This window comes from Onychomys torridus, chromosome 16, assembly GCF_903995425.1.
Source record: "Onychomys torridus chromosome 16, mOncTor1.1, whole genome shotgun sequence".
In the NCBI taxonomy this organism is placed as follows: Eukaryota; Metazoa; Chordata; class Mammalia; order Rodentia; family Cricetidae; genus Onychomys; species Onychomys torridus.
The window spans coordinates 40,067,811-40,095,655 of record NC_050458.1 but is presented as its reverse complement, the minus strand read 5'-3'; the positions used below and the strand labels follow the sequence as shown (position 1 = coordinate 40,095,655).

The window sequence follows — 27,845 nt, the reverse complement described above, 5'->3', positions numbered from 1 at the left end:
TTCTGGGTGCTGCTCACGCCCAGCGACTTCTTAGGAGGCTTTGCTGCTACATATCTATCCAGCTCCTGTTAGGCTGGGGTTTTAGAGGTGGTGGAGGGTCAAGCTGTCCTCCTAAGGGGGTTGCCTCTACAATCTTGATGCCCCTCCTCCAGCCCCGTAGCTTCCTACTGTGTCTCTTTGGCTCTGTCATGTTCCTCTACCCTTGTCTCACCCCTGAGGTCTTGCAGCATCTCCGTGCCTCTGTAGTCCTGCTGCCTCCCTGTCATCCCCAGACTCCACCCCAGAGGCCTTGACATTTCCCCACAGGCATGCTCCTGTCCACAGCATGGTAAGTTTCCCAGCTCTGGTAGGAGCTCTCCTCTGACCTGGGTCCTGCAGGTTTTGTTTCCTGTTTTCTATAAATATGAAGTTTGGATTTGTAAACCTTTTCTTTGTTAGTCCAGGGGCTTCCCCCCCTTGTTGTTTTAGCCTGGTCTCTAGAAGGAAATGGGGGGGGGGAAGACATGCTAATGTACGGAGGGGTTTATTTATACTTGTCCTCAGAGTCTCTTTAATGACCCGGATTAGCGACTTTTAGAATTCACGTGCCTGTCCCGGAGGCTGTTTACAGGAAACGCTTAGCAAAGACTCACCTATGCTCTTGTCCCCGTGTGTGATGGTTGTGGGGAGGGGAGAAGCTGAGCTTGAGCCCGAGGTGGAGCCAGTCAGGCTGCAAGAGCGAAGGAAGAGGCCACTGTGGGTCAGGCCAGCATGTTACGCAAGGCCTATGCTCTCAGAACCTTGGATAGCAACTGGCTAGAGTGCTCAAAGGGTGGTGCCTGTGGCTGGCTGCCACTGGTCTTAACTACCTGACGCCTCCTTCCTGAAGGCCACTGGGTGAATGACGGCACAGAGCTGTCCTGATGTCTCTTTCCCTGTCCTCGTCTACTGCTTGGTGTCTGCTGGTTGGGGCTTGCTTTTGGGGCTGGGAAAGTCTCAGGAGTTTTCAGTGGGTTGCAGGAGATAGGAGAGGAGAGAAGGAAGAGGGAGGTAAGAGCCAGGCTGTGTGAAGAGCGGCCATCATATGGATGATAATGTAGCAGGCTCTCCAGTACTGTTGCCTCATCTGGAGGTATCAGAAGGGTCCTGCTGTTTGCCTTTTATGGAAGGGGATGCAGGCTCTGGGAAGTTAAGGGAGCAGTATGGAAGCAGTTCTCTCAGGTCGAAGGTGCATGTCTTGACTTGCTGCTGATGCATGTGCTTCTGTGGCGTGTTGTTGGTGCTGAGCCTGCCCCTAGCACTACCTTTGTCCAGATGTTTGCACAGTGCATGAGCTGTCCTGGCGCCCTAGTAAAGTTCTCTAGTCCGTCCTGATCTTCACATCTTTTGTCTGGGTTTCTCTGAACTCCTGGTGGAGTGTGGCACCAGGGCTCTGGTACTGGCCAGGGTTTTTCCTTCCTGCCTCCATCCAGTAGGTTGGCTTTGTTATGAGCCTCCCTTGGACTGCCAGGCTGGCCTCCTATCCCAGTGTCTCCCTGTCCTAGCATTTCCCTTGTGAAGCTTCAGGAGCTGGCTGAGTCTGCCGAGAAGGTTCTGGCTTTGGGCCAACGTCGCTGTGGGCAGTAGCCATCCGTGGTCAGGGCTGGCCCATCTCTCCCCAGCCTGGCTGCTCAGCCCGGCACCTGGTCGGAATGTCCTCTGAGTCTCATGCAGATGGCACACTGCCTCTCTCAGGAGTCCCACTCCAGACTTTGAGAGTGGCTTTGGGCATGGCACAGCAGCCTTCCCATCAGGCCATATCTTACCAAGTTGAACCTGTGCCCAGCTTTGCTGACCTCACGGGGATCTGGATCTGGCACACTCAGGCACTTGTTCTAGCCTTGCAGGCTTCAAGCTCCATGGCTGTGGCTGCTCCCAGACTTAGCCAAAGCCTGTACAGTGCCAGTGCACCTTGGCGGGAGAGGGACCTGGATCTGGAATCTGTCTTGGCCTCTTACCAGCTAGATGGCCTAGGTCAGGCTTGGACCTCTATGAGGCTCAGCTTGTAGGCTGGGATATGGTGACATAGATTCTCCATCTGCTTAAGCCTGAGGTTTGCATAGTGGCTATCGGCTTATAGCCCGCTGGCTGAGTTCTCCCCTTGTAGGCTGGGCCCCATGGTTGAAGGAGTAGGTTTTCCCCATGAGTGGGATGCGCCCAAAGGAATGAGGGCCACACCTCCCCCTTCCCCTGTAGTCCTTTCACCCCTAGCGCGACCCCCTTGCTTGCCAACTTTGCTAGTGGGGCTTTTTATCTGTGCCTTTGTGATGTAGACAAGATTACTTCTCTACAGCTGCCATCCTAGGGAAAAGGGACTGGTAGCTGTGACAGGCAGCTGGGCTGTGGGCAGAGCTGGAACAGATGCCTGGCCTCTTGTGGGTCTCCTAAAGGTAGGAGGGAGGGAGGCTGTGAGGACGACAGCCTTGGCAGGGGCAGGTGGAGGGCGAGGGGTGTACACCGCTGGCATTTTGACCACCCTTTCACAGTGGTGGTGATCCGGCTTCTCTGCTGCCGATTCTAGGCGTCATTTTGCAAGGTGCCTGGGGGTGCCTGGCTGCGTTCTGTTTGACGCAGAGTCGAAGTTGCTATAACAACACTGATTCATGTAATTGTAGCTCCCCCATCAGGGCCCTTGTCTGGCTCTTGGTTGCACATACAGGCACACATGCTTGTACATGCACATGAACAGGAGACTGGAGAGGGCCAGGGGCTGGGTGTGGGTGTGCCTCCCATTCTACCATGGCACTGTGCCTCAGACCATGTGGCCTTTGTTTGAGGGGTATCAGGTAACAGAGGAGTGGAAAATGGCCTGCTCCCCAACTGGAGGACTCCACATCCAAGATATGGTGCTAGTGTGAGCTGTGCTCTGACTCAGCGTCTCCTAGGTGCAGCATGAGCATCAGGCACCAGGGTGTTGGCAGATCTCAGGCTGGGCCCGAACAGCCCTGGTTTCGTTAGGGCTCTCAAGATTGCAATGCTTGGGTTTGAGGCAGAGCCAGGTCCTAGGCACTGGCTGGGCTGGTGTGTGTATATTCACATGTGTATGGGTGGGAGAGTGGGAAGGAAGCACATTGGAGAGTTTTGACACATTTTTATCCTTTATTTTTAAAAGAGGAGCTGGGAAGAGAGCTGAATTGGCAAAATGCTTACATGCACACATGAGGACCTGAGTTGGATCCCCAGAACCCATGTAGAACAAACTGGGAATGGCAGTGGGCATCTGCAATTCGAGAGCTTGGGAGGTAGAGATGGGAGGAACCTTGGGGCTTGCTGGCTTGCCATTGGGGCCTTCCTGATGAGCCCTGGGCCATAGAGATCCTGTCTCAAAACAACAACAAAACAAGACAGATGAATTCTGAGGAACAACACTCCAGGTTGTCCTCTGGACTCTAAGTGCCTGCACACATGCTTGATTGTTCATCCATATACTGATTGTACCCACATGCATTTGTACACACACACACACACACACACACACACACACACACACACACACACACACTAAAAAGGGAGGACTTCATTTCAATTCCTCCAAAGTAGAACTTCTTCCTTATAGAACGTTCATAAGTGAATGAATGAAGTATATCCCATGTCCTCATCTCCTGGTGGCAATCACTCATAGTTTCTTCTAGAACCTTCTTCCCAGTCTTTTCCCCCTCTCTTTATGTGGGTGTCTGTTGTGCATTGCTATTTCTCTGCAAGACAGGCAGAGAAGTATGTGAGTGGCTTTCAGGGATGGCACTGAGCAGGGGTCACCTGGTGAAAGCCTGTGAAATGGCTGCCTTCTGAAGTGGGGCTAGCCTGGGTTGGGGGAATTGGAAGGGCTTAGGCTGTAGTCCTGTAGAGCAGGGTCTGGACTTGTGTTTGTATTGATGTCTGTGAGGGAGCACATGACCTAGAGTTGTCTTCTAAACAGCTTCTGGAACATTTCCTGGCAGCACGAGTCTCTGTGATTTATCAAAGCCCAGACCCATGAGTTCCACCTCTACCCTCACATCCCATTGTCTGACATCTTCCTGGTTGGTCTGCTTAAGAGCCAAGCTGGACCACATTGCTGATATCCCAGGGCCTTGGGCCTATTGTTTCATCTCTGTGCCTCATTTTCTATAGCCCTGTGGAAGTGTGTTAGTGTGTCTCATTTTCTCATCTGTAGAGCTGTGGGAGTATGTTAGTGTGTGAAAGTGTGTTTGTGCTTCTGAGTACTAGAAAGAACATTTTGCATCAGGTAAGTGTGCCACCAAGGCTGGAGAGCGGAGTCTCCTCTTTTGTTATCTCCAGCGTGTTCATCATTGTCCCTGTGATCTAGAAACTTCCAGTGTAGAGTGGGCAGGAGTAAGTGCATGGAACACTGAGTTTCCTCCATGCTAGGCAGTGGCACATGGGGTTGCTGAAACCTGGGAGGGCAGGAGTGGGCAGCCCATCCTCCTCCAGGGACCACAGGGCTCTGCCTGGGGCTCATGCACCTGCAGAGGTTCTTTTTTCAGTAGATTTTGTTGGGTCAAAGTGGGTATCCCCAGAGGCTGACTGCAGCCATGAACTTGCACCTGAGGCCATCCTAGCATGGAGAAAAGGATAGCTGAATGTGATCCATGGGGATTGTGGCACTGGAGACCTGCTTCCAGCCTCTACCCACTCTTCTCTCTGGCCAGGGATAGCTGCTGGCATGTCTCCCTGCAAGAGAAAGGGGCTTTCAAGGGTTTGGGGGTACCTGACTTATGCTGGGTCCAGAGTGCAAGTTTGAGTGGGCCTCCCTGCTTTGGGGATCCTGGAGGGAGTTATCCATTCATTTAGGAGCAATGAACCATGTGTCCTTTGCTTGTCTTCCTGACCAACGTGCTCCCCTTGACACCTGTCTCCCTGCTCAGTGGCTCCAAGCGTGAACATGTCACTTCTGGATGTGTGGGATGCTGTTCCTGGCTGTGAAGAGCAGGATGGGACCTTCAAGGCTGGGAGGAGGGGTTGTAGACAGTGGCAAGGGAATTGACCCATGCTACAGCCATGGGGACACTCGCTCTCTGGCACGATGCTAGCTTGAGCTTGCTATGTGCATAAGTCCATTGCACAGATGAGAGGAAGCTCTTGGGGTGAGGTCCTGGCCCTGCCCCTGCCCCTGCCCATGTCCAGGGCCACATGTGGGGGCAGGAGGACATTGCTCCTCTCTGAGGCTTCACCCCAGCAAATGCAAAGCTGCTGAGAACTCTGCAAAGCTGAGGTTGGCACTTTGCTAGCAGCTCAGGGATAACACCAGGGTGGACCAGGCTAGGTATTGATGTAGAGGCAGAGAGCACCTTGGGCTGTGAACAGCTCAGGTTTGGACCCTGCCATGGGATGGACCTGAGGAGACAGTACCAGCTGAAGGCATTGCTCACAGGCTCCACAGCCACCCTGAGGTCAGAGACTATACTCTTCCCTTGATATGGATGCAAGGAGGTGGGGGGGCAAGGTTAAGGGCCTTGGAGTCTTGGAGTTAAGAGTCTAGGAGTCAGGACTTTCCAGGGCTCAGGCTGCCTCCTGACTGGCTCACTTGTGACTTGATCAGGGGCCTGGGACTCCAGGGCTTTACCAACTACCTGGCGTAGGTGGAAACTTTCCTTCAGGTGAAGCCTCTGTAGCATGTGTGGTCCCTGTCAGCCCATGCTGTGGCCAGTAGAAACGAACAGAGTAATTTGGAAGTAAACTGGTGAGCTCTGAGTGTGTCTGCTGAGGCAAGGATGGAGGAAGAGGATAGGAAGAGCACGTGTGTGTGTGTGTGTGTGTGTGTGTGTGTGTGTGTGTGTGTGTGTGTGTGTTGAAATACAGAGGCCTCTAGGTACTTCCTGAGACTTGACTTGACTTTGGTTGCTGTATCCTATCCATTTGTTTTGCAGAAACAGCTGTCCTTGGTAGTTACCACCCAGGTTTGGGAACCTAGTAGTAGCCTGTTTGCAGGGTCAGGATGACTTGGGATCATCTACCAGTAAATATGCACTGCCAGATGCTGTGTGTTGCTGTTGTAGGCCCCGGGCACATAGTAACAGCCTAGCCTGTGTTTGAGTTCGCCTCACTCCATTCCTGATTGTAGACAGTGATACCTGCAGCTGGCAGAGAGGCTTGGAGAGTCTTAGGAGCAACATCTGTGTGCCCCTTGGGGTCAGGGTCCTGAATGAGGGCCATTGTTCCAATGAAGCATCCTCCTGAAGCTTCCCCTGCCTGTCCTACACCATAGCCACTCTGGGTGGTGTGTCAGAGCTCTGAGATCTAATCTACGCACCAGTGAGATCCCTCTTAGAACATCTGCTTCCTTGTATTTAGTACTGTAAGATGGGTGGCCATCACTGCCTTCTAACTCCAGAGCAGTCCCATCATCCCAGAGTGAAACCCTTTGTCCACAAGCATATACTCTACTCATACTTCCGATCAGCCTGGCAGCTGTGGTTAGCTCTGTGGACTCATTCTGAACATCTAAAAATGGAACCCAACCTCCCAGCATCCTTTGGGCCTGGCTCTGTACCCTGCTCTCCATGTAAGGCTTGCTCCATTACGATGTCTGTCAGCTCCGTGTTGGCACTGGAACACATTTCCTTCTGGTTGTCTCAGACAGTGCCGTTTTGACGATGCCAGTACAATGAGAAGACACTCTGCTCTGTGTCTTGCCAAGTTGTGGCAACTATATGGTCTTGGTGCACCTGTAAACATGAGCTGATCGCTAAAATATCTCTGTGCCCCTGCCGGCCTTTCCCCATGTAGAGTTGACCTGACCTGGCCTGTATATGTCCAGTATGGCAGGCATCCTTTGCTCTCCTCTGGTGCTTTAGCGTGCTCATGAGACCTGGGTATGGTTGTGGGGCCAGTGCACTCCCTCTGTGGTCTTTCTCTTCCCCTGTGGATGTTTGGGATGGATGGCTATGTCAAGGCTGCTTTGAACATGGGAAGCATGTTTCCAACTCTTCTGGTAAGTGCCAGTGTGCCTGGTAGGGCAGGTGGTCTTTATTAGAGGCTGCCAGATAATTCTGTGGCATGGTGACCCCACCATGTACCTGCAGGTGAGATACAAGCTCCATCCATTTCCTCTTCTCTGCTGTCTTTTCTGCCTCCACAGATCTTCAGTATTGCAGCCTGCTCTGGGATGCTTTCTTGGACTGGATGAGGAGCCAGTGGCATGGGCAGGGAGTAGGCTTTTGTGGGACCTTGCCTGCTTTTCCTGGGTGTCTCTGTATGGTGAGGCTGACAGGTAGGTGAGTACTGGTGGAATCGCAAGTTCTATGTCTCTGTTGAGTGAGGGTAAAGGCCTTAAGAGAACAGTCCATGCACATGGTGACTTAAAAGGCAGTGCCCTGAAGACTGCTCAGTAGGCTGGACCCTGTGGGTCCTGGATCTGTCCTGTCCTCTGTAGGTCTCGCTTCTGCCTGTGTACGCTTAGGGTCATGCCCCTTTCTGTCACCCACAGGGTGCCATGCTGTCCTTTGTTGCTCCTCTGCTCTTAGGTATTCTCCTGCCCTCATGTGCAAGGACATGAATGTTCGCATGTTGTTCACAAGCTACCTTTGGTGGGAGAGACCTTCTTCTCTGCTGTAACTGTGAGGTGTGGCACTTCTAAATTTGGGCTTCCTCTTTCCACCCATCAAAGGAAAAAAATACAGGGACTATTGGTGTTCAGGAACCTTGCCTGAGGTCCACTGGATTTTACCAAATGTAGACTAGCCCAGCAATAACATTGGGGTGTGTGTGTGTGTGTGTGTGTGTGTGTGTGTGTGTGTGTGTGTGTGTGTGTGTTGAAATACAGAGGGCTCTAGGTACTTCCTGAGGCTTTATTGCCCAGGGATTCCTTCTGCCTTGGCCCTGCCACCTTCCAGTTCCTGGCTTCTTTGGTCTCTCTGTTCTCATCACAAACTGTTCACATGTAAGAGAACTCTTCAGTAATCTGATTTATGGATTTCCCATTTCGAAAGCAGTTTGCTTGTAAGTCAAGCCCTCTGTGAGTCTTTAGTCTTTTGGTTTCAAAACCCCTGACTTTTAGCAAGAGTTTCAGCATGTGACTTTGGGGACAGTCTTTGAGTTCTGGAGCTGCTCTCGGGTCCTGGACTCCCTCGGAGGGAAAGCAGGAGCTGCTGGAGACCAGCCTCCCTGACTCTGCACACTGACTGCAGACCAGGTACCTTGTCTCTGTTTTGATCTTGTGGGTGTAACCCCCCTTTATCCTTTCCTAGCTAACTTTGGAAGGGTCAAGCTCTTATTTTGGACCCTAGAGGCAAGGCCTGTCTCTGCCCCACCTCAGATACCATGTGGTGAAGTCAACTCCTACCTTGGTCCAAGTTTTTATCTTCTAGCCCCTGGATCCACAGGTGCCTGGGTGATTCTGGGCCAGATTTTGGTGCCAAGTCCCTTCTTGGGCTGACTACTACCTCCTGCCCAGCCTACATCCAGTTGGTGCTGTGGTGGGAGTCTGGTGGTATGGTCACATCAGACAGCAAAGCTAGTGTTTCTTTGATGTTGGGACAGTGTGTGGTAGTCTCGACCCCACATGCCAGGCCACTGTTGGGAGGACTCTCAAGGTGCCCACCAGTCCAAACCATGCTCATGCTGTGCCTGGGTATGTGTGGGGGCCTCAGTCAGGAAACCAGAGAGGGATGTGATGAGTAGCAGGCAGGAATCCCTTTAAGAGAGCAGCTAGCTCCTCCCAGAGTCCTGCCCAGTGGCTTTAGAGCAGTGGTTCTCAACCTTCCTAACGCTGTAACCCTTTAATAGGGTTCCTCATGTTGTGGTGACCTCCAGCCTTAAAATTATTTTCATTGCTACTTCACAACTGTACTTTCGCTACTGTTATGAATTGTAATGTAAATATCTGATATGTGACCCCCCTCGAAGGGTCGTGACCCCCAGGTTGAGAGCTTCTGTTTTAGAGCCTGGGTCCTGGTTTCCTGAGCCAGGTGGAAGTCGATGGGAAGTCTGTCCCACTACTTCTGCCCTAGTGGATGAGGCCCAGCTGGGCTAGGTTAGGGGCTCAAGATCCTTTAAGACCATCCCAGCTGTCCTTTGAAAGTGGTCAGTCCTGAGCCAGCTCCCATGGCCTCAGGCCAGGTCTGTGCCCTATGATGTCTTCAAAGACCAGCTCGTTTGCTTCCCAAGGGATTTGGGCTCAGCACCTGGCTACGGTCATGTGCTCATTGGCCAGCCCTGAGAGCTGTCTCACTCTTCTGTCTTACCAAGTCTCAGAGAGACCCAGGGGGCAGAGGCCGCCTGATGGGGGGTGGGGTGGGAGTTGGAGGAGGATCCAGAGGGAAAGTGAGACACAGACAGGACCAGAGTGGAGCCCAGAGGGAGTGTGTGGGAACAAGTGGCCCACTCACCTGACAGTTGGAGGGTGCCCCAGAGTCCTCTTCTCTCTCCTGACACTTGCTCACCATTGTTTTTCTCGTCCACTTAACAGACAGTTGCAGAGGAACCCCCAGCTCCGGAGCCAGGTGCTCAGTGTTGGCAGCTGAGGCTGCAGTGAACCACAGCTGAGCCTCCTCCCTGGCCACCTGCTGTCCTGCCTGCCCGGCCTCTGGGCTCTAGAGGCCCTGCTGGTCTCCATCCTCCTGCGTGTCCTCATTGCGGATCTGTCCCTGGGCTCCAGCGTTTCCATTGAGGTGGTTTCCTAGAGCTCACAGCTGCCCAGTCCTGAAACTGTCTCTTCCCACAGCCTTTGCATCCCCCTTCCCCCAACCCCCATGACCCCACTGCCCTTTTCAACACTGTGACTGAACCCAGCACCTTATACTGGGCCAGCATTCCACCAGTGAGCTATAGCCCCAGCCTGCTCCTGTCGTCTTGATGGTGGCACCGCCCGTGAGGAGACCTAGTGCCTATGTGCCGTCACAGATGAGGCTGTTGTCATGAAGCAAAATCCCTCTTCTAAGTGTCCAGTGACTGTCGTGGATGCTCTCCTGACAGGTCGGGACTGTCTTGTTCTTGGGTGAGCTTGACCTGGTGTCTTGCGGGGGATTTGTTGACTTTTAAGTTGGTAGACTCACAGTGCCTGTGATTGCTGGTAACATTGTCACATCATCCTTCTGGTAGCCTTCGGTTCTGACAGTGATGTTCTGTGTGCTCCCGAGGAGCGGCACTCCACGGTGGCCCCATCTTGTGCCCAGCACTTGCGGTGAGAACTCGTTTCTGGTAGTCCTTAGTCAACACTTTTGTTCCCCGTGGCTTCTTTGGAGCGTGGTCAGTGAATAGAATAGGGGTTCTGCCTTGGTGTCCTTATCTCACCTCCTCGGAGAGGGCCCTCCACTGGCTGCAGAGTTCCTGAGGGAAGCCTGATCATACTTGTGTTTCTGGTTGGCAGAGTCCTGAAGACCTCTTCTCGTCAACTTCTGGGCCTTTGTAATTTTTGAATTTTTAAAAAATATTTATCTAATTATCATTTCTTATTTGGTTCTCTCTTTCCTCACTTCTGCTACCCATGTAAGTATTATTGGGGCCCCTGTTGTCTGAGGAGGGCTCTAACGGCCCTCTGTCTGCCTGGTCCACATGCTTCTCTGTGGGGGGGATCTAGCACCTTGTCTCCTGGCTTTGTCGGCCCGCCTACCAGCTCCTCACAGGCACCCTTCATTTCTGCTGCTGATGTTTATTACTTCCGCCATTCATGATTCTCAGACTTCTCACTTCTCCGTGAAGTTTCCCAGGGTTCCAGCATGCTGTCTGCCCCCTTAGAGCCTGTGATGTGTCACAGTCGTTTTAGAGTCCCAGTCTGAGATGGAGGTCTGGTCGGCCTCATGCTCTCGAATATCTCATGGTGTTGGATTGCTCCAGTTCACTTTGACTGTGTCCTGGGTGTCAGAGGTCAGCAGGATTCGTGCTCAGAGCTGGGCACATCCTGTTTGCTCGGCCTGTTGTGTGGGGGTTGAGTCCTGTTGGAGGGGTTGCCTAGTCACTGTGGTAGCTATCCTCAGCCTCCCCCAGATGCATATTCTTCTAAAGTCACCTTGTGCTTGGGGTGGGCATGTTGGTGCTAGCTTTTCTGGTGACCTCAGCCTAAGGTGGGTGGTCTCTTTCCAGCCTCTCGCCCATCTTTCTTTTTTTCTACTTTGCCTGGCTCTCTGTGCTCGCAATCCTGGGGTCCCATTGCAGCTTCTGTCATGGCAGGCCTGGTCTGGTAGTGGGATTTTTGGGAACCCCTCCCCCTGTGGCTGTCCAGTTGTGCTCTTGCTGGTATTATGGGACAATCTTTCCCTACCCCCACAAAGTCCCCCTACCTTCTTTCCAGGGCAGAGGGGACATTCTTTCCTCTTCTTTCCTGGTGTCTGTGGGTGTTCTCCTTGTCCAGGGATCAGCAGCTGATGCCTGCAGACCTCTAGCCCGGCCTTGGTGTTGTAGGGGAGAGGGAACCCCACCGTGACAGGGCTACAATAGTCCTTGTCCCTGCACCCCAGGGGTTCTGCCCCATCTGCTCATGGAAAGGAGGGCAGAGTGTCTGTGGTACCCAGGCTGCTCCACTGAGAACAGGTTCAGCCGATGTCTAGAAAATGGCAGTGGAGCAGCTTTGGACCTTTTCATCTTGTTGGGTTAGGACAACTCTTGAGCTTCCTGTGTGGTCCACAAGGGTGGAGTCCTCCCTAACTCTGAACGGCACATCCCCAGTTCACAGTGATGTGGACTTTGAGTCATGTCTTTAAGCCCCAGTTTTGTGTAACACCTGTGAGCATTCTTCGAAAAACCAATGACCCTTTCTTCTTGTTTGCCCAGTGTCTGTGAGCTCTCATGTTGGGGTGGTTATTGCCCTTGGTCTGTGGCTCACATATGATATTGCCCTTGGTCTGTGGCTCACATATGTTATTGCCCTTTCATGTGGCTCACATATGTTATTGCCCTTGGTCTGTGGCCCACATATGTTACTGCCCTTTCATGTGGCTCACATATGTTATTGCCCTTTCATGTGGCTCTCATATGTTATTGCCCTTGGTCTGTGGCTCACATATGTTATTGCCCTTTCATGTGGCTCACATATGTTGTTGCCCTTGGTCTGTGGCTCACATATGTTATTGCCCTTTCATGTGGCTCACATATGTTGTTGCCCTTGGTCTGTGGCTCACATATGTTATTGCCCTTTCATGTGGCTCACATGATATTGCCCTTGGTCTGTGGCTCACATATGTTACTGCCCTTTCATGCGGCTTACATCATAGCTCTTTTTCTGTGGCTTACATAGCTCATAGCTTCTGCCCCGAGTGCTGCTCACTGTGTTTGGACTCTCCTTGCTCCTTAAACCGTGACTCGTCCCCCTTGTCTCCTCTCTTGTGGCCTCGTCCCCCAAAGAGAAGCTGCCCCTTTCCCACAGGAATACTTTCTGTTTGGGGCTTGCACATGCGTTGTTTTGCTTTTCACGGTGACAACCATGATCCATTTGGAAGATACTCCTTTTTATTATGTGAGGCGTGAATCGATTTTGATTTTTCCACATGGCTGGCCAGATGTCCCAGAACCACTTAGGGAAAGCTCCGTCTTTGATCCTGGGTGCTTCGTTTATCTCACCACTGCATTTCCACAGTTGCAGGGACCTATTTTTAGACCCTCCCTACTCCCTGGTCTGTTTGTGTTTCCATGCACAGCATTTTAATTATAGGGCTTTCGAGCATTGCTTTTCATCACAGCACCATTGTCATGCGTGCCATCCGAATACCTGATGCCCACCCCTTTCAAGTGTACAATTCAGAGGGTTTGGCCTGTTCATAGACTGGTGGACCCATCACTACTCCTGAAATCTAGAACGTTCTCCATCCTGCTCAGCAGCCTCTCCATGCCCTCCTCCAGCTCCTTTCTGTGTCTTGGGTGGGCCTGTTGTGGACATTTCATGCAGGCGGAATTGTACAGCATGAAGCTGCTGGTGCCTGGCTGTGGAATGCGTTCAGGATCCACCCACGTTGAGGCATGCGCCAGGACTCCGCTCGAGGATCTCCTCAAGTCTGCCAGTTCTAGGCCTTTCTGTTTGTTTGGTGTCTTCCTGTATGTTCTCATGCATTTGTTTTCCCACATGAACTTCCCTGTCAATTTGTCTAGCTCCATAAAGATGCTGTTGGCGCACTCCCTCCGTGTGGTGGGAGAGTGAGTGTCTTTGAGAAACAGAGCTGTTGCGGCCAAAGACTAGAGTGTGTCTCTGTGGAGCTATGTTTGGGACTTCCTGTTAGGCCCTTTTCCAATCTCGTGCTATACTTCCTCTCAGGTCCACTGCTCTGTTGCTGCTGGAGTTGGGATTTCTCCATTCCCTCGTTTCTTTTTCTTTAAGATTTATTGTATTTTTATTCATGTGCATGCCTGTGTGTCTGTGTGAGTGCAGACAGGTGCTGATGGGGGCCAGAAGAGGATTTTTGATTCCATGGAGCTGGATTTACAGGTGGTTGTGCGATGTGCTGTGTGGGGGTTGCGAACTGAACTCCAGGTAAATATTCTTAAGCGCTGAATTAATCTTGGCTATTGGTTTCAAATTACTATTATTATTATTTGATTTTTTTTTCAAGACAGGGTTTCTCTGTGTAGTTTTGGTGCCTGTCCTGGATCTTGCTCTGTAGCCCAGGCTGGCCTCACACTCACTGAGCTCCGCCTGCCTCTGCCTCCTGAGTGCTGGGATTAAAGGCGTGTGTCACCGCTGCCCGGCTCAGCATATTAATGTTACAGCTTGGTGTTTGGATTTTAACTTGGTGTCTCTAGGGTTTTCCCCAAACTGTGCTGCTTACTTGCAAAATACAATTTCATTTTGGCTATGTGACTCTTTCTTCCTCCTCTCTGTCGCTCTGACCGGTCCACTCAGAGGATGTTGGACCTTACAGAGACAATCCATATGTCTTCCCAAGCTTTGGGAGCTGTGCCTGGTACCTCCTTGTTAAATGAGGTGCTTGTTAAGAGGGGCACAAGTATTTATCACTTAAGATGGCTTCTTGACCCATTTACTAGGAATGAGGGTTGAGTTTTGTGTGTGTATTTGTAGCATTCATGGAGAACCCCATGAGCATTCTCTTGTAGGTCCATTAATAGGTGATGTTACCTAAATGGATTTCCAAGTGCTGAACCAGCTGTTCATTCCTGGAAAAAATTCCAATCAACAAGACTTTGAATCTTGTTTCTTAGTGTTTAACTTGCTGCTTTCCAGTTGATATTTATACTGATTTGGGATTTTCTTTTGATTTTGGACTGTTCATTACGTGTTTATTACATGCGTGTCATAAAACAATTAGAACCAGGGCCAGTGAGATGGGTCAGTGGGTAAAGGTACTTGCTGCCAACCTTGCTGACCCAAGGTTGATCCCTGGGATAGAACTGACTCTTGCAAGTTGTCTTCTGTGCTCTGTTGCATGTATGTCAACCTCCTCCATTCCCAAACACACAAAACAAATGAAGAATTAAAAAAATAGTTAACAAAATCCCACATAATCACAACTTTTTGTTTCTAGTGGTCTGGAGCCATGAGAAGTCATGAGTGGTAGGAAGCTGCCTGTATCCCAGTTGCATTGTCTCAGAGCTCCTTGTCAGGGCATGTTTTGACCATTTTCCCATCCTTTCCCTGGCAGAAGCTTTGTTCTCCAGCAGGTCCCAGGGTGAGCATCCCTTGCCTGCTGTATTCCCATTTCTCCTGGACCTTGTGACTCATTTGTTCAGGGGTGGGAGGGCTCCCGACTCCATGTTCTGTGTGGTTTTCTCTTTCAGCTGCTACAATGGCATGCTCATGGTTCTCTCAGTTTTCTTTCTGTTTTGAGATGGGGGTCTCTTGTAGCCCAGGCTGGCCTTGAACTTGCTGCCTAGCTAAGAGTGATCTAGAACTCCTGATTCTTCTGCCTTCATCTCCTGAGTGCTGGGACAGTAGGTGTGGGTCATCGAACTCAATTTTACATAGTTCTAGGGCCCAGATCCTGGGCCTGTGATGCTAAGCAAGCATGCTAGCAACTGAGCCACATCCTAGCCCTCACCTAGTTTTCTTGATTAAGTTAGTTGTTGGCTGTCTATCTGTTCATTTTTTTAAAAACAGCATTTTGATTTATTAATTACGTCTCATGTTTTCTATTTTCTGCCTCATTGGTTTTTGCTTTTATTTGCATTATTTCTTTCCTTGTGGCTATTTTTGAATTATTTTGTTGTTCTTTTTCTAACCTTTTGAGCTAAAAATTAGTTAATCTGTTCTCACTTTTTCATAAAATGTTGTTTAGCGTTAGCCATTTCCTCTGATTCCTTCTTTAAATCTGTCTTACTGATTTCTAAATGTAGGATTTTCATTGTCATTATTTTTAGCAGTTCCTTCCTTGCTGCTCTGTGGAGTGGTATCTCCTTCCCCTCCTCCCACGAAGACTTCCTGCCCCCTTCTAGGGGCTCAAGGGTCCTTCTCTGCTCTTTCCTAACACCAGTGAATACCCTGCATGTTCCAGGCCCTGGGTCAGTGGTTGCCCTCAGACCACTTGCTTGACCTTGGTGCTTTATGGGGAGAGACCACCTCTCTTCCTTCTGTTTATGGTTTTTATTTTTCCCCAAGTGCTGTTTCGTCGATGATATTTATGTAGAAAGGGCTTCTTGGTTTAGTAAATACCAGAATATACACTCGAACTGCCAGGGCCAGTGTTTATTTTTGATCCTGTTTCTAAGGTAGGCGGGATCTTTGAAGCCCCCACCTGACTGGGATGGAGTCTTGCCATGGAGGCCAGGCCTAGCAATCTTTCTGTCTCAGTCTCTCAAGTACATGCCCATGTCTGGGTGTTTCCCTGATGTTTTAAAGGGAAGATAACTTGATGAAGGCACTTTGAAACCTTGTAAGTTTTCCTGTTTATTAGCTTTTCTCTCATTGGCTTTATAGCTCAAGGGGCATTCTTACCAAGTCAGGGCCCTTCATGATTGCTGTAGCTCTGCCTTCCTCCACAGTTGTTAGCTGATCCTCTACTTAGGGGAGATCATCTTTTGTGAGTCTTGGTCAGTGAGTTAGACTTCTTTTCCCCTCTGACTGTGCCCACCTCACACATGTGTTCTGTCTGTGCCCACCTCACACATGTGTTCACTTGGTCCCTAGTGCAGCAGCCCTTAGAGGGGAGTCTCTGAGGAAGCAGCTGGTCCCCTGAGATCTTTCACCATACCAGGAGAAGACTTTGTAGATGGATTCACCTTGGATGGCTTTATTAGGAGGTAGGGGAAGGGTTACTGGGTGCACTGGCAGTGTACGTTACATCACCAACTTCGTTCCCAGTATTCTCTCTACTTCCACCGTGAGTTGAGCATATTTGTTCCTACACACTCTCTTCCCTAGAAATAACGGCACCATGTGACCATGTACTGATGCTTCTGAAACCATGAGTGGAGAGAGATCCCGTGTTCTTCCTTTGGTTTGTTTCCTCAGGCATTTTGTCACGGTCATGGAAAGCCAGTACTTCGCCATTACCTATTTTCACACCACCTGTCCTAGCTGATTGAGCCCTCGTGGCCTCCTGAGATGCCCTGCCCTTGTCTTAGCCTCTTCTTCAAGCTCCTGTGAGGGAAGCATAGGACTTCTTTTCCTTTTCCATTGCAGCCCAGGATTCTCGATTCCTCTTAATCTCTTACTAAAGAATAAATAAGAATAAATAGGAGGTCAGATGGATGTGCTGGTTAAAGCCTTGGAAGTGGCTGTGTATTGGCACAGCTTTATCAGTGAGTGTGCAGACACATGGGGGGCGGGGGCGCAGGTAACTCCCATAGCCGATGCCGGTGTTTCTCTGTGTTTATTAGAAATGGTGAATTCATGCCAGTCCCTCTAGATGCTGAGTTCCTCACTTGTAAATGAGCAAGGCTTTGGCCAGTGTGATATGGCAAGGGAGAGGATGCTGTCCTCTTTCCCTGTAGCTTCTGGGCCAGATGGGAAGACACTGTGTGGCACACTGGAGACCTTCAAGTCTGGTGTAGAGAACACTGATGTGGGCCACAGGGAGCAGAGGGGATGCTGTGGCTTGTGCCACTACGTGGTGTACTGGGACCTTGTTCCAGGTCCCTTCCATCTCTGTGACATTGTACATGTCTTCCCTAGATCCAATTTCCTTACCTGAGACACTGGGCCTTGAATCGCATTGGAGGACCCTAGTATGGGTGCATCTGCTTGGCCCATGTGGAACATCTGCTGTCACCTAAGACTCCTTTGACTCTAGAGTAGACATTTTCCCATATTACAATGCAGTCTCAGGAGTAAGCATGAGCAGATTCAAATTATAGCCTGTGGTTGAGTTGGGGCTTACTATGGCAGGTCACCTAGTCTTGTGTGAGGTTTGTGGTCTTTTTATAAGATCTCTTTGTGTGGCTTCATGTCCTCCCAAATGCATTCATATTTGAGGAGGCATTGGCCAGTGGAAGGAGGTGAGGGGTCCAGATGGCATTAGGCACAGCTTGGAGGCTCTGGCATGGGCTGAGTCATGACATCGGCCTGGCTTGGGAGATAGCTAGGGAGTTCATCATGCAACCGGACTATCCTAGGAGGAGCCAGGCATCTAGGCCTCCCAACACTGCTTTCACTGGGGAAGCATTGCAGCCTGGGGTCTCATGCTTCCCTGTCTGCACCATAGCATGCCAAGGAGGAACAGAGTGCAGGAGAACCCTCTCAACCCTCTCTCCATCTCTAGCTGACCCAGGGGAGGCTACAACACTGCTACAAGCTGGCAGTTGGGAGATTGCTCTGTAAGCCTGGATTGTGAGCTGCTTGGAACCAGGAACCCTTGCTAAGGATCAGAGCTGGGGAAGGGCTGGAACATGAACTTGGGGGAGGTCAGTGCCTGGAGCTCCTGTCTGGGGACAGACTACATCTCATACTTTATCTTGTTGGTATGCATGTCTCCCCTTTGCTAGGCCCTCTGACTACCAGTTTGCAAAAGGGAAACAGATTCTGGGGCTGTAGGATTGACTGAGACATTGTCCAAGTGGGAACCTGACCCACATTTCTACTCCTAGGATAGAACTGTTTCCTCCACCTTAAGCTGAGCCCAAGGAAGGCATCATGCAGAGAAGTCCAGAGAGGCTGGAAGCATCCTGGCCAGTGCAGGATGCAGGTGCTATTAGCAGGCTCCATGGAGGCTGCAGAAAAGTGAGGGAACAACAGGTTGTGCTTGAGGAGCTGGTGAGGTTCCCCACTGTGTGGTTGTCTGCTCCCTCCTATAGTGAACTTCAGGGCCATGTGTAGGGCGTGGGGTGCTCTGTGGTAGCAAGTGGAGAGCTGTGCCAGTGAGGTGCCCTGCACAGCTGGCCTTTGAGCTACACATGCTGGAGCTCTGACAAACTTCATTAAGTTTTTCTTCTTTAACTTTACATTTTCATTTTGTCTAGAAAATAATTTTCTCTGCCAGCATAAGCTTTGGGAGAAAGGCTTTCCAGGGCTTGGAGGCAGTGTGTGTCTCCCCTGCGTGCACAGCAGGGCCCAGGGGTGCAGGCCATCTGCAGTAATGGTGGCATTGACCCAGCTGCTGATTCTGGCCTTGCTGCTCACCCTCCTCCCATCCCTTGCTCTTCCTCCCCTTTGTCTTGGCAATGTCTTTGGAACTCCTCCTCATGAGGCAGTTAAGATGAATGTGAAGGTAGAGGTATGTTCCTGCAGGCTATCCAAGCTGAGCTTCTAGGAGACTGAAGTCCATTTGTGCCTGAAGCATGAGGGGAGGCCAGGTACCATGAAGACCACAGATGTGAGCTGGCCTGCCTGGCCTGTGCCAGGGACATAATGTTGAAGGACAGGACCCATGGTAGGCCCATATGTAAGCCCTTTGGAGAGTTAGAAGTCATATGCGCAGAGGCCTGGTGTGGAATTAGCGTGGGCGTCCTCCAGGGGTCACCTAATGAGCTCCGGCTTAAGTTCTCAAGAATATCTGAACTCAGCTGGGCCTTCCCTATGTGATGTTTTCAGTCAGCAGCAACCCATTTTCCCCATCTGTGTGACGACTGTGGTGCCATTCTCTGCTTGTCCCTGAATATGCGGTGCCCCAAGGGAAGGCAAACCAACCAGGTTGTCCTTTTCTGCTGTGAAACCCGCCCCCTCCCCCTATGTGGGTGACTTCTTCCTCCAGACCTAGGAAAGAGGCCACTATTCACTGACAAATGACAAAACCCAGGACTGGAGATATGACATCCCCTCTGGGGATGTGGCAAGCCCCACCACGTACTAGGGGGCCTCTCAGCTCAGGGAAGAGGTAGGGTCCATTCTGGGGAGCCCCATCATAGGGATTATGATTCCTTGGCAGCTACTGAGAAGGGCAGTCCCAGCTTGGGGGGTTCTCTATAGGAGTGGGTTCTGGAAGGGTTGGAAGCCAGGGCATGGAAACTGAAGTGAGAGCCTGGCCTAGGGGCCAGACCCAGGGCCCCTAGCCTGGTACTATGGATAGGAGGGCTGGCAGATGCCAGTCTGTTGGCTGAGGTCTCACTGTCCTTGGGCCTGGGTGCTTTGTCTTGGATTAGGGCTGAGCTACTAGGGCAGCAGCAGGCCTGAGGTAGGCGTTCCCTGGCACCCCCACTTCCTCTGGCACCCTGTAAACAGGATCTGGGCAGTGCAAGGACAGATGGCTCCCTTTAGGCTGGCAGGGGCTTGGGGTCCCTGGGAAGAGGTGGCGCCGGCCTGGAGAACCAAGGCTGGAGGGGCCGGTGGCTGGCCTTGGCGGCAGTCACAGAAACCGCATGGTAGGAGACCTCCCTGGGAGCAAGGGAACATTGTCTCCGTGGTTTCTCTTCAGCCTCACTGGGGCAGCCTCAGAGCACGGGCCATTCTTGGGCACAACAGCCTAGCAACTTCCGTCCAGCCCTCTGGCCAGGCCCTGCTGCCAGCTTCCGCCTGCCTGGGCTGTGAACGGCTCTGTAGTCTGTTGAGCTTTTCTTCCAGCTCATCATTGCTTTCTCTAACCTTACCATGCCCCCAAGGGCTCCTGGATGCCCACATGCCTGGCCCATCCCCTTCTTCCCCATCCTCTGGGTACTCAGCCCCGTCATCCTCCACCCTTGGCTCCTGCTAAATCTCTTGCCTGTATATAGTCACCAGTTCAGGCCACCCTCTGGAGACCTTAGACACACGACAAGGTCCTGGACACTTAGCACTCTGAGCCACGGTCTTGGTGAGACCAGAACCAGCCCTGAGGCCTGCCTGGATCCCTCCCCACCTTAGCTGAGTGCCTGGTACCCTGGTGGCTGTGTTCCCCCGTGGCCCTCTGCCTTCTGGTGCTTACACCACAGTGCTTGGCTTTGGGAGGCTCTTATGTCTCAGGTCCTGCTGAGCTTGCAAGAGTGCAGACTAGCCCTCCTGGTGGCCACATTGTCTGTGAAGCGAAGTGTGCTTGCTTGGACAAAGGCTGCATACTGCAGTGAGTCTGGCGACTTTCTGCCCTGTTCTAAGCTCTATAGTGACTGGCCAGCTGACCTTGGACAAGCTGAGCCTTAGCCTCTGTTTCTTTAAGTAGAGCCCGTGTTTCCTACAAGGGTGCTGTGAGAATTAAGATCACTGATACGGGTGAGGAGATTCACTAGAGCAGGAGCAGGTGATGAGGCCCATGGGTTTGACCTCCAGCCCAGTCTCCTGAGGCCTGGATCCAGATATGTCTTATCTGCCTCTTGGCTTTCCTAGTTCCTCATGTGAGCACTGGCCTTGTAGAGTTTGAGGGTACCCTGTGAAATGCCCAGCCCCTGCTTTCACCTTGTTCCCATACCCCTGCTCACTTAAGTAAAGGATCAGGGATGACTCTGGGATGGACCAGCATTAGAGCATCCTTGAACTGTGGCGGAAGTGGTCCTCAGTTGAGACCTACTGTGTAGTTAAGGTTTTCCTGCCTGGCCCACAGTCAGGACAAATCTCTCTCACCCACCAGACGCTTAGACCCAACCAAGTAAACACACAGAAACTTATATTGCTTACAAACTGTATGGCCGTGACAGGCTTCTTGCTATCTAGTTCTTATATCTTAAATTAACCCATTTCTGTTAGTCTATAAGTTGCCATGTGGCTCGTGGCTTACCAGTACCTTACATCTCGCTTCTCATGGCGGCGGCTTGCAATATCTCTGCCTCCGCCTGCCTGTTCGCAGAATTCTCTTCTCTGCTTCTCCCGCCTATACTTCCTGCCTGGCTACTGGCCAATCAGCATTTTATTTACACAGAGTGATATCCACAACACTACTGGAACAGGGTTGATGGACACACAGGGTGGTTGACTGAGGAGGCACTGGACTGGGGCTGGCTCTGGGAAAGGGCGACTCCAGATGGCACCCAGTTTGCCCAAGGAGGGCAGTGTCCTGCTCACCAGCCAGACTCAAATTTTAGAACACAGAGATGCCCGGTAGATGAGAGTCCCCTGGGATTCTGAGGTGAGGCATGACAGGAGTGCAGGCAGGCTGCACTGAGGTGGGGTAGGAGCTGGTTGCAGGGTGATGGTCAGCAACAGCGAGGAAGCGGGGGGCACAGTGTGGGCAAAGGCACGGGGGTGGAAGACAGCCTTGGTGCTGAGGAGTGGGATCCCAGAAAGCAGGCTAGGGTACAGGAAGCACTGGGACTGCAGTGGCCCTGTGTCCAGAGGCCAGTGAGGGCACCGGTGCCTGCAGACCATCCGCAAGAGGCTGGGCCAGTCCAGATAGACCTGGACCCCCATTGGTTGACTTTGGGAGGGTAGACGGCTTAAGTTTCGCACTGAGGCTATACCATGCCTGCCATTCTGCTTGGTACAGCAGAACGCCCCTACATCTTACTATCTCCCAGAGATGAGCATTGTACTGGCTGGTTTTGGGTGTCAACTTGACACAAGCTAGAGTCATCAGAGAGGAAGGAGCCTCAGCTGACTCAGCCTTCACGAGATCCAGCTGTAAGGCATTTTCCCAATTGTTGATCAATGGGGGAGGGCCCAGCTAATGTGGGTGGTGCCATCCCTGGGCTGGTGGCTTTGGGTTCTATAAGAAATCAGGATGAACAAGCAAGGGGAAGCAAGCCAGGGGAAGCAAGCCAGTAAGTAGCACTCCTCCATGGCCTCTGCATTAGCTTCTGCCTCCTCCAGGTTCCTGCCCTGCTTTATTCCCTGTCCTGACTTCCTTCAGTCGTGAACGGCAATGTGGAAATGTAAGCCAAATAACCCTTTCCCCACCCCACAACTTGTTTTTTGGTCATGGTGTTTCGTCACAGCAATAGAAACCGTAACTAAGGGAGACATGCATCTGCTGGATCCTAGTATCCACCTGGAGCCCAGAATGGCTGGTTAGGAGGTAGAGGACACACACTGGCATTTCTGGTTCTTAGACCAGCTTCTTCTTGTTGTTGTTGTATCTCAGCTCTCTGTGCTTCTATCAACTGTCAGCCTCTGAGCAAACAAGTTCTGCATGCAGCAAAATGAAATTGCAAGTCTGAGCTGGGGATCTTGCCTCTTTCTGTCACAGCTCATGCATATGTCTTAGCTTGCACCCACCTGGACAGCTCTTGCTTCTGCTAGGTTCTGGGGCTGGTCCCGCACTCCTTTCCCAGTCATCCCACTGTGTTCAGGCCACAGGGGCCCTAGCTTTGGCACAGAGAGCCTATCTGAGGTAAACGCGTTCCCATCTTCCTATAAGGGGTCATCTGCTGCTCCAGACCTTTGTCAGCTTGCTGTGCCTCCCCAGGAGCCTGTCAGACTGCTCTGCACTCTGCAGTCTTAATGGCGACCATTTCTGCTGCTCCCGGCTTTCCTGTTTGGATCTGGGTTACTCTCTTCTCTAGCTTTCCCCTTAGGTGGCTTCTCTGACTGTCCCCACTCTGCCCAGTCAGCCTGTCCTCCCTCTGGACGACTCTTTCTGGTGTGAGGAGGTCACAGCACTGTCTGCCTGTGAAAGTCTGTGACTGGTCCTCTGCTCTTCCGCTGACAGCCAGTTCCCTGGGTTCCCTCTCTCTGCTCTTCCAACCCTCAACCCAGCTCTTTCTGAGGGCAGGGGACATTATTAGCCTGGTTCCTGTGCACAGTGGATGTGTTGGGCCAGTCTGTGGGATGGGTCCACACAGCCGCCCAGAGCAGACTACGTTTCTTGAGGACCAGGGGCCCTGGTTTCCCCACCTGGCTCCCCACCTGGCTCCTGTCTGTATGTCCCTGCAGCCTGCACTGTTTCCAGACACATTTGTCTGACTGATGTTTTGTTGAAATCATACCCACGCAGCTTAATACTTTAAAGTTATACATGCAGAGGGTTTAGGGAGGAAATGAGCTCTACAAGATTAATTAAGAACAGCATAACCCCCAGTGCCTCTCTTCTGCCTCCCCAGAGGAGCTTCTTTCACTGGATTCCTTTGATATTTATCTTTTCTCCAAATGATGTGCTGTATTGCTACTTAATTTAAAAAAAAATCATTTAGACATTATTTATTGACTTGCAAGATGAAAAACTCCAATCTTTATGCCTCTCACAGGCATGTACTCTCCCACACCCACTCATTCACAAGCAGGTTCGCACAGCGCCAAGGCGTCCATAACACACAGCATGCAGAGGCATGCGTATCTGTCATTCTCCATCTTCTGTCTCACTTCCGGTCTCCCCCAGAGTTTGTAATGGCCTCTGCGTGTGTAGGTTGTTTTCTGTTCTTCTCGGGCACTCACCCGGAGTCCCTCCTCCAGTTCTCTGTGTCTTATCTTCCTGCCACTCAAGGGTCCACTTGTCTTTCATCCTCTCAATGCCTCTCCAGAAGCTTCTGCAGGACCTGGTCAGCAAGGGTTCATCTTGCCTAATCACAGTCTTTGCTCTGGTTTCCCTTCATCTCTCTGTGAATTCTGGCAGTCTGAGCCAGCTTTTCATTAGCCACTGGATGAAGCCTGCCACTAATCTCATGGGGGGTAAAGAGCCCTGGCGCATTTCTCTGGGGCCTGACACGGTATGCCTAAGTGTAGTAGACAGACGCCCTGGGCCTGTCTCTTCCTCCAGTGTGTGACGTAGAAGGGTTGGGTACAGGAACCAGAGTGCCTGGACCAAAAACCTTTCTTGGCCAGTTTTCAGCTGCATGGCCGTGGACAGATCATTCCCCCCCTCTCCCGCACCGTGTACTTCTGTGTCCATACCTGCCAGGTCAGAGCTAAGAGGTGGAGCCTGTGAATGGCCTGCTCAGTAGCTGACTGCTGACTGCTACCTGCACCATTCCTGCTTTCTCTAGTGAGGTAGTTTCTGCTCCACTTCCAGGTCCCCCATGTCAGGCTGCGGTCTTGCCATGGGGGCCACTCTGCTCCATGGGCCTTACTTCTTACTCTTGACCAACACTTAGAGCTGTTGGGCCCTCTGGTCCCTTGTCCCTTCTACCAAGAGATAATGATCACCTTCTTCCATTGTGGTTATTTTCTGTCCCTTCTCCAGAAGCATCTAGAAAGTGAAGGGAGACCTAATGACAACTTTATATAGGTCCCAGGATACAAGGTCTAAGGGGCTCACAGTGAGAGGGGGTTCCTGGGTGCTTTCAGGGGTCCCTTAAGGCCTCCCTCTGCCAACTCTCTTCCACTCCAGGGCTGGCTTTCTTCCTGGGCTGTAGCTGGAGCCATGCAGCATGCCCTGGAAGCAGGTGTGAGCGCCTGCGTAGCCTCCCTGGAAACTACTTGATAGGCAGTGTGGTGCTGCTGTGGTCACAGTTGCCCTGTTTGAGAAGATGTTATGTTTCCTATGAATATGCTGTGTATGTTAACAGTGATAGGCTTCTTGTTACTTACTTCAAAATAAACTGGTAGGCAATTGAAAAGAAATCCGGTTTAGTTTCTAATAGTAAATTCCATTGATAGAATTGCATCAATCTGGGCTTCCACAGTCAGGACAAATCTCTCTCACCCGCCAGGCCCATAGACACTCAGAACCAACCAAGTAAACACACAGAAACTTATATTGTTTACAAACTGCATGGCCATGGCAGGCTTCTTGTTATCTACTTCTTCTATCTTAAATTAACCCATTTCTATTAATATATACTTTGCCACGTGGCTTGTGGCTTACCAGTACCTTACATCTTCCTTGTCATGGTGGTGGCTGGCAGTATATCTCCACCCAGCCTTTACTTCCCAGAATTCTCTTCTCTCTTGTCCCGCCTATACTTCCTGTCTGGCCACTGGCCAAACAGCATTTTATTTATACAGAGAGCGATATCCACAGCACTTCCCCTTTTCTTTTTCTTTTTTAAAAAGGAAGGTTTTAACTTTTACATAGTAAAATTACATATAACAAAACAATTATCAAGCAAGAATTATAGTTACAATATTATAGAAGATATCCTATCTTTCTTATATTTGTGAGTCTAAGGTTTTATATCTAATTTATCTTTTATCATAATTGAGGAAATTATAACTATCTAGTCTTCAACCACATCAAAGACCTCAGAAGGATATAATATTACCTGAGAACCGAGAGAAGGATGCAAGCAACTTTCGGGAGTCTTGCAGGGTAGACAGAGACAGCTGGCAGCCTGGACAGTCATCTAATGTTCCTTTGTAAAGTTGGGGCATTTGTCTTCAGCCCACAGAGCTAGAGTCTCTTGGTCACTTTTTTCAGTGTCCTGTAGAATGTGTGGCAGTTTCCTCTATGAAGCAGGAACCTAAAGGACCATTTTGTCACGCAAAGTTCATTGGCCACCTTTCTGTGGGTCCTGCATGTCCAGTTGATCAAGCAGTCCAGGAAAGAACAGTTTCTTGCCCAAATTGCTATTTTTGCCAAGGTGAAGATAAACTCCATATGAAGTGTCTTCGATGCCCATCCTCCTCTCTGAACTAAATCTGGTGCTGCCAGGAGCAGACATGTCTCACTGTCCAGAAAGGCTAAATTTTAAAAATATTTTAAATGCCATATTCTATAGGTCTTTGAAGTATTTGAAGATTACTTATCTATCTGAAATATCTCTGTGTATACCTAGAAGACTTAACTAACATGGCTACAAGTATGATTATCATAGACGAATAATTATTAATCTATTTTAAATTATCTATTACAATTTTAAATGAGCTGTACAAACATAATACCTTAAACAAGAGTAGAAATATACACACAGTATAACAAAATTAACTTTAAGTTTGTATCAATAGACTAAAATCTATACCAATGTAAAACATTTTAAACAAGTTGTTGCTCTTTAGAAGTAGTTCATTAATCTACCCTTTCATCCTATTATATCTATATCATATCACCTTTTTTTCTTTAGAAAGAGATCGCATTTACAATCAATCTGATTTAAATAAAAATATTGGTTTTTCTCTGTCCCACACCAGAGGGCTCTTCTGATTTGGGACACAAGAATCTCTTAACCTTTTCTTTTAGCAATATGTCTGGGTTTAGAGAAGGAGTGAGCCAATTCCATCTCCAAAGCCAGCTTGATAATTTTGGGAAATTAGGCGTAATTTCTCTTACTACTTCCTGCTGGAGGGGGCGCTATATCTTATGGAGACACAAAGAAAATTTTAGGATTATGGAGTAGTCCGTGAGGGTGGACCTCTGAGCCAGTTGCCTTGAAACCATTCTGTATGTTGGATCATCTGAGCCATGGTGTCATCGGAGACCTTTCAGGTGGTCTTGGCTGATCAAACCTGATGTATCTTAATCTGGAACAAATCCACAACCTCTGGCTTTCTGTGGAAACAAAAGCAGAGACTCTTTTCCAAAGCAACATATCCTGATATCCAAATTTTAAAGTCAAGGTACCTTTAAAATTTACATATTTGTTTAACTCAACAGCTTTTATGATCAAATCTTTTTTTGTAGTTAAAAATCCCAAAGACAACACAAACCAGATTCTCTGTGTAATATCCATCTTTATAAGATTGAAACGGCAACTGTGGCTGCTGGCTCCGCCCACCTCAGCTTCCAAACATGGCGGTGGTACAGTTTACCGCCAGATCTGGGTCTGAAGCCATGTGTACTATCAACTATCAGAAGCAGTTCTATCAAAGCAGCACACAGCCCAGAAACTTTTTTTTTTTTTTTAAACTAGCAAAGGCTAAATCCAACATGCAGCAGAGTAAAGTGCCACTTGTAGATTCATCATTCCCGCCAGGTCAGACACACACGCCAGGAACCCACCATAGTAGCTCAAACTGGCAGGCTGCCACTAACTTGAGAGAGACAGCTAGGAAGCTGTTTTTAGCTACGTTCTAGAATCTTTTTTGTCAGGTTTTAGGTGGGAACTCTTGCCCCATGTTGGGTGCCATTTGTAGTTAGAGTTTTCCTGCCTGGCCCACAGTCAGGACAAATCTCTCTCACCCGCCAGGCCCATAGACACTCAGAACCAACCAAGTAAACACACAGAAACTTATATTGTTTACAAACTGTATGGCCATGGCAGGCTTCTTGTTATCTACTTCTTCTATTTTAAATTAACCCATTTCTATTAATCTATACTTTGCCACGTGGCTTGTGGCTTACCAGTACCTTACATCTTCCTTGTCATAGCGGTGGCTGGCAGTATATCTCCACCCAGCCTTTACTTCCCAGAATTCTCTTCTCTCTTGTCCCGTCTATACTTCCTGCCTGGCCACTGGCCAAACAGCATTTTATTTATACAGAGAGCAATATCCACAGCAAGGGTTTCTGATTCTCGGCACACATCCAGAAGCTGAAATGGTTGGAGCTTTTTCTGAGTACTTGCCTTCAAGGCTGAGCGCAGGCCCCCTGTATTTGGTGGATGAAATCGGGGAGCTTGTGGGGACCCAGTAATCCAAAGTGTGAGCTGGGAGGGCCTGCAGGGGCAAGGAGCAAGGAAAGCAAGGCTCCCAGGGTGGGCATTTTTTTTGTTTCATCTTTACATGTATTTATTTTGTATATATGTTGGGGTGGGGGAGCCACAGAGTTCATGTGGGGATCAGGGGACAGCTTGGAGGACTTGGCTCTTTCCTTCTACCACGTGTGTCCCAGTGACTGGACTCATATCGCCAACAGCTTTACCTGCTC

The 27,845-nt window shown here is 50.2% G+C and overlaps 1 protein-coding gene across 1 annotated transcript in view; it reads left to right on the top strand.

The window, feature by feature from the left end:
- The window catches only part of Tsnare1 (t-SNARE domain containing 1), a 70,589-nt gene that overhangs the window by 13,273 nt on the left and 29,471 nt on the right, over positions 1 to 27,845 (top strand). The window contains 1 exon segment of the mRNA XM_036207575.1: positions 7,097 to 7,228. Coding sequence (XP_036063468.1) covers positions 7,141 to 7,228 — 88 coding nt within the window. The 5' untranslated portion in view covers positions 7,097 to 7,140.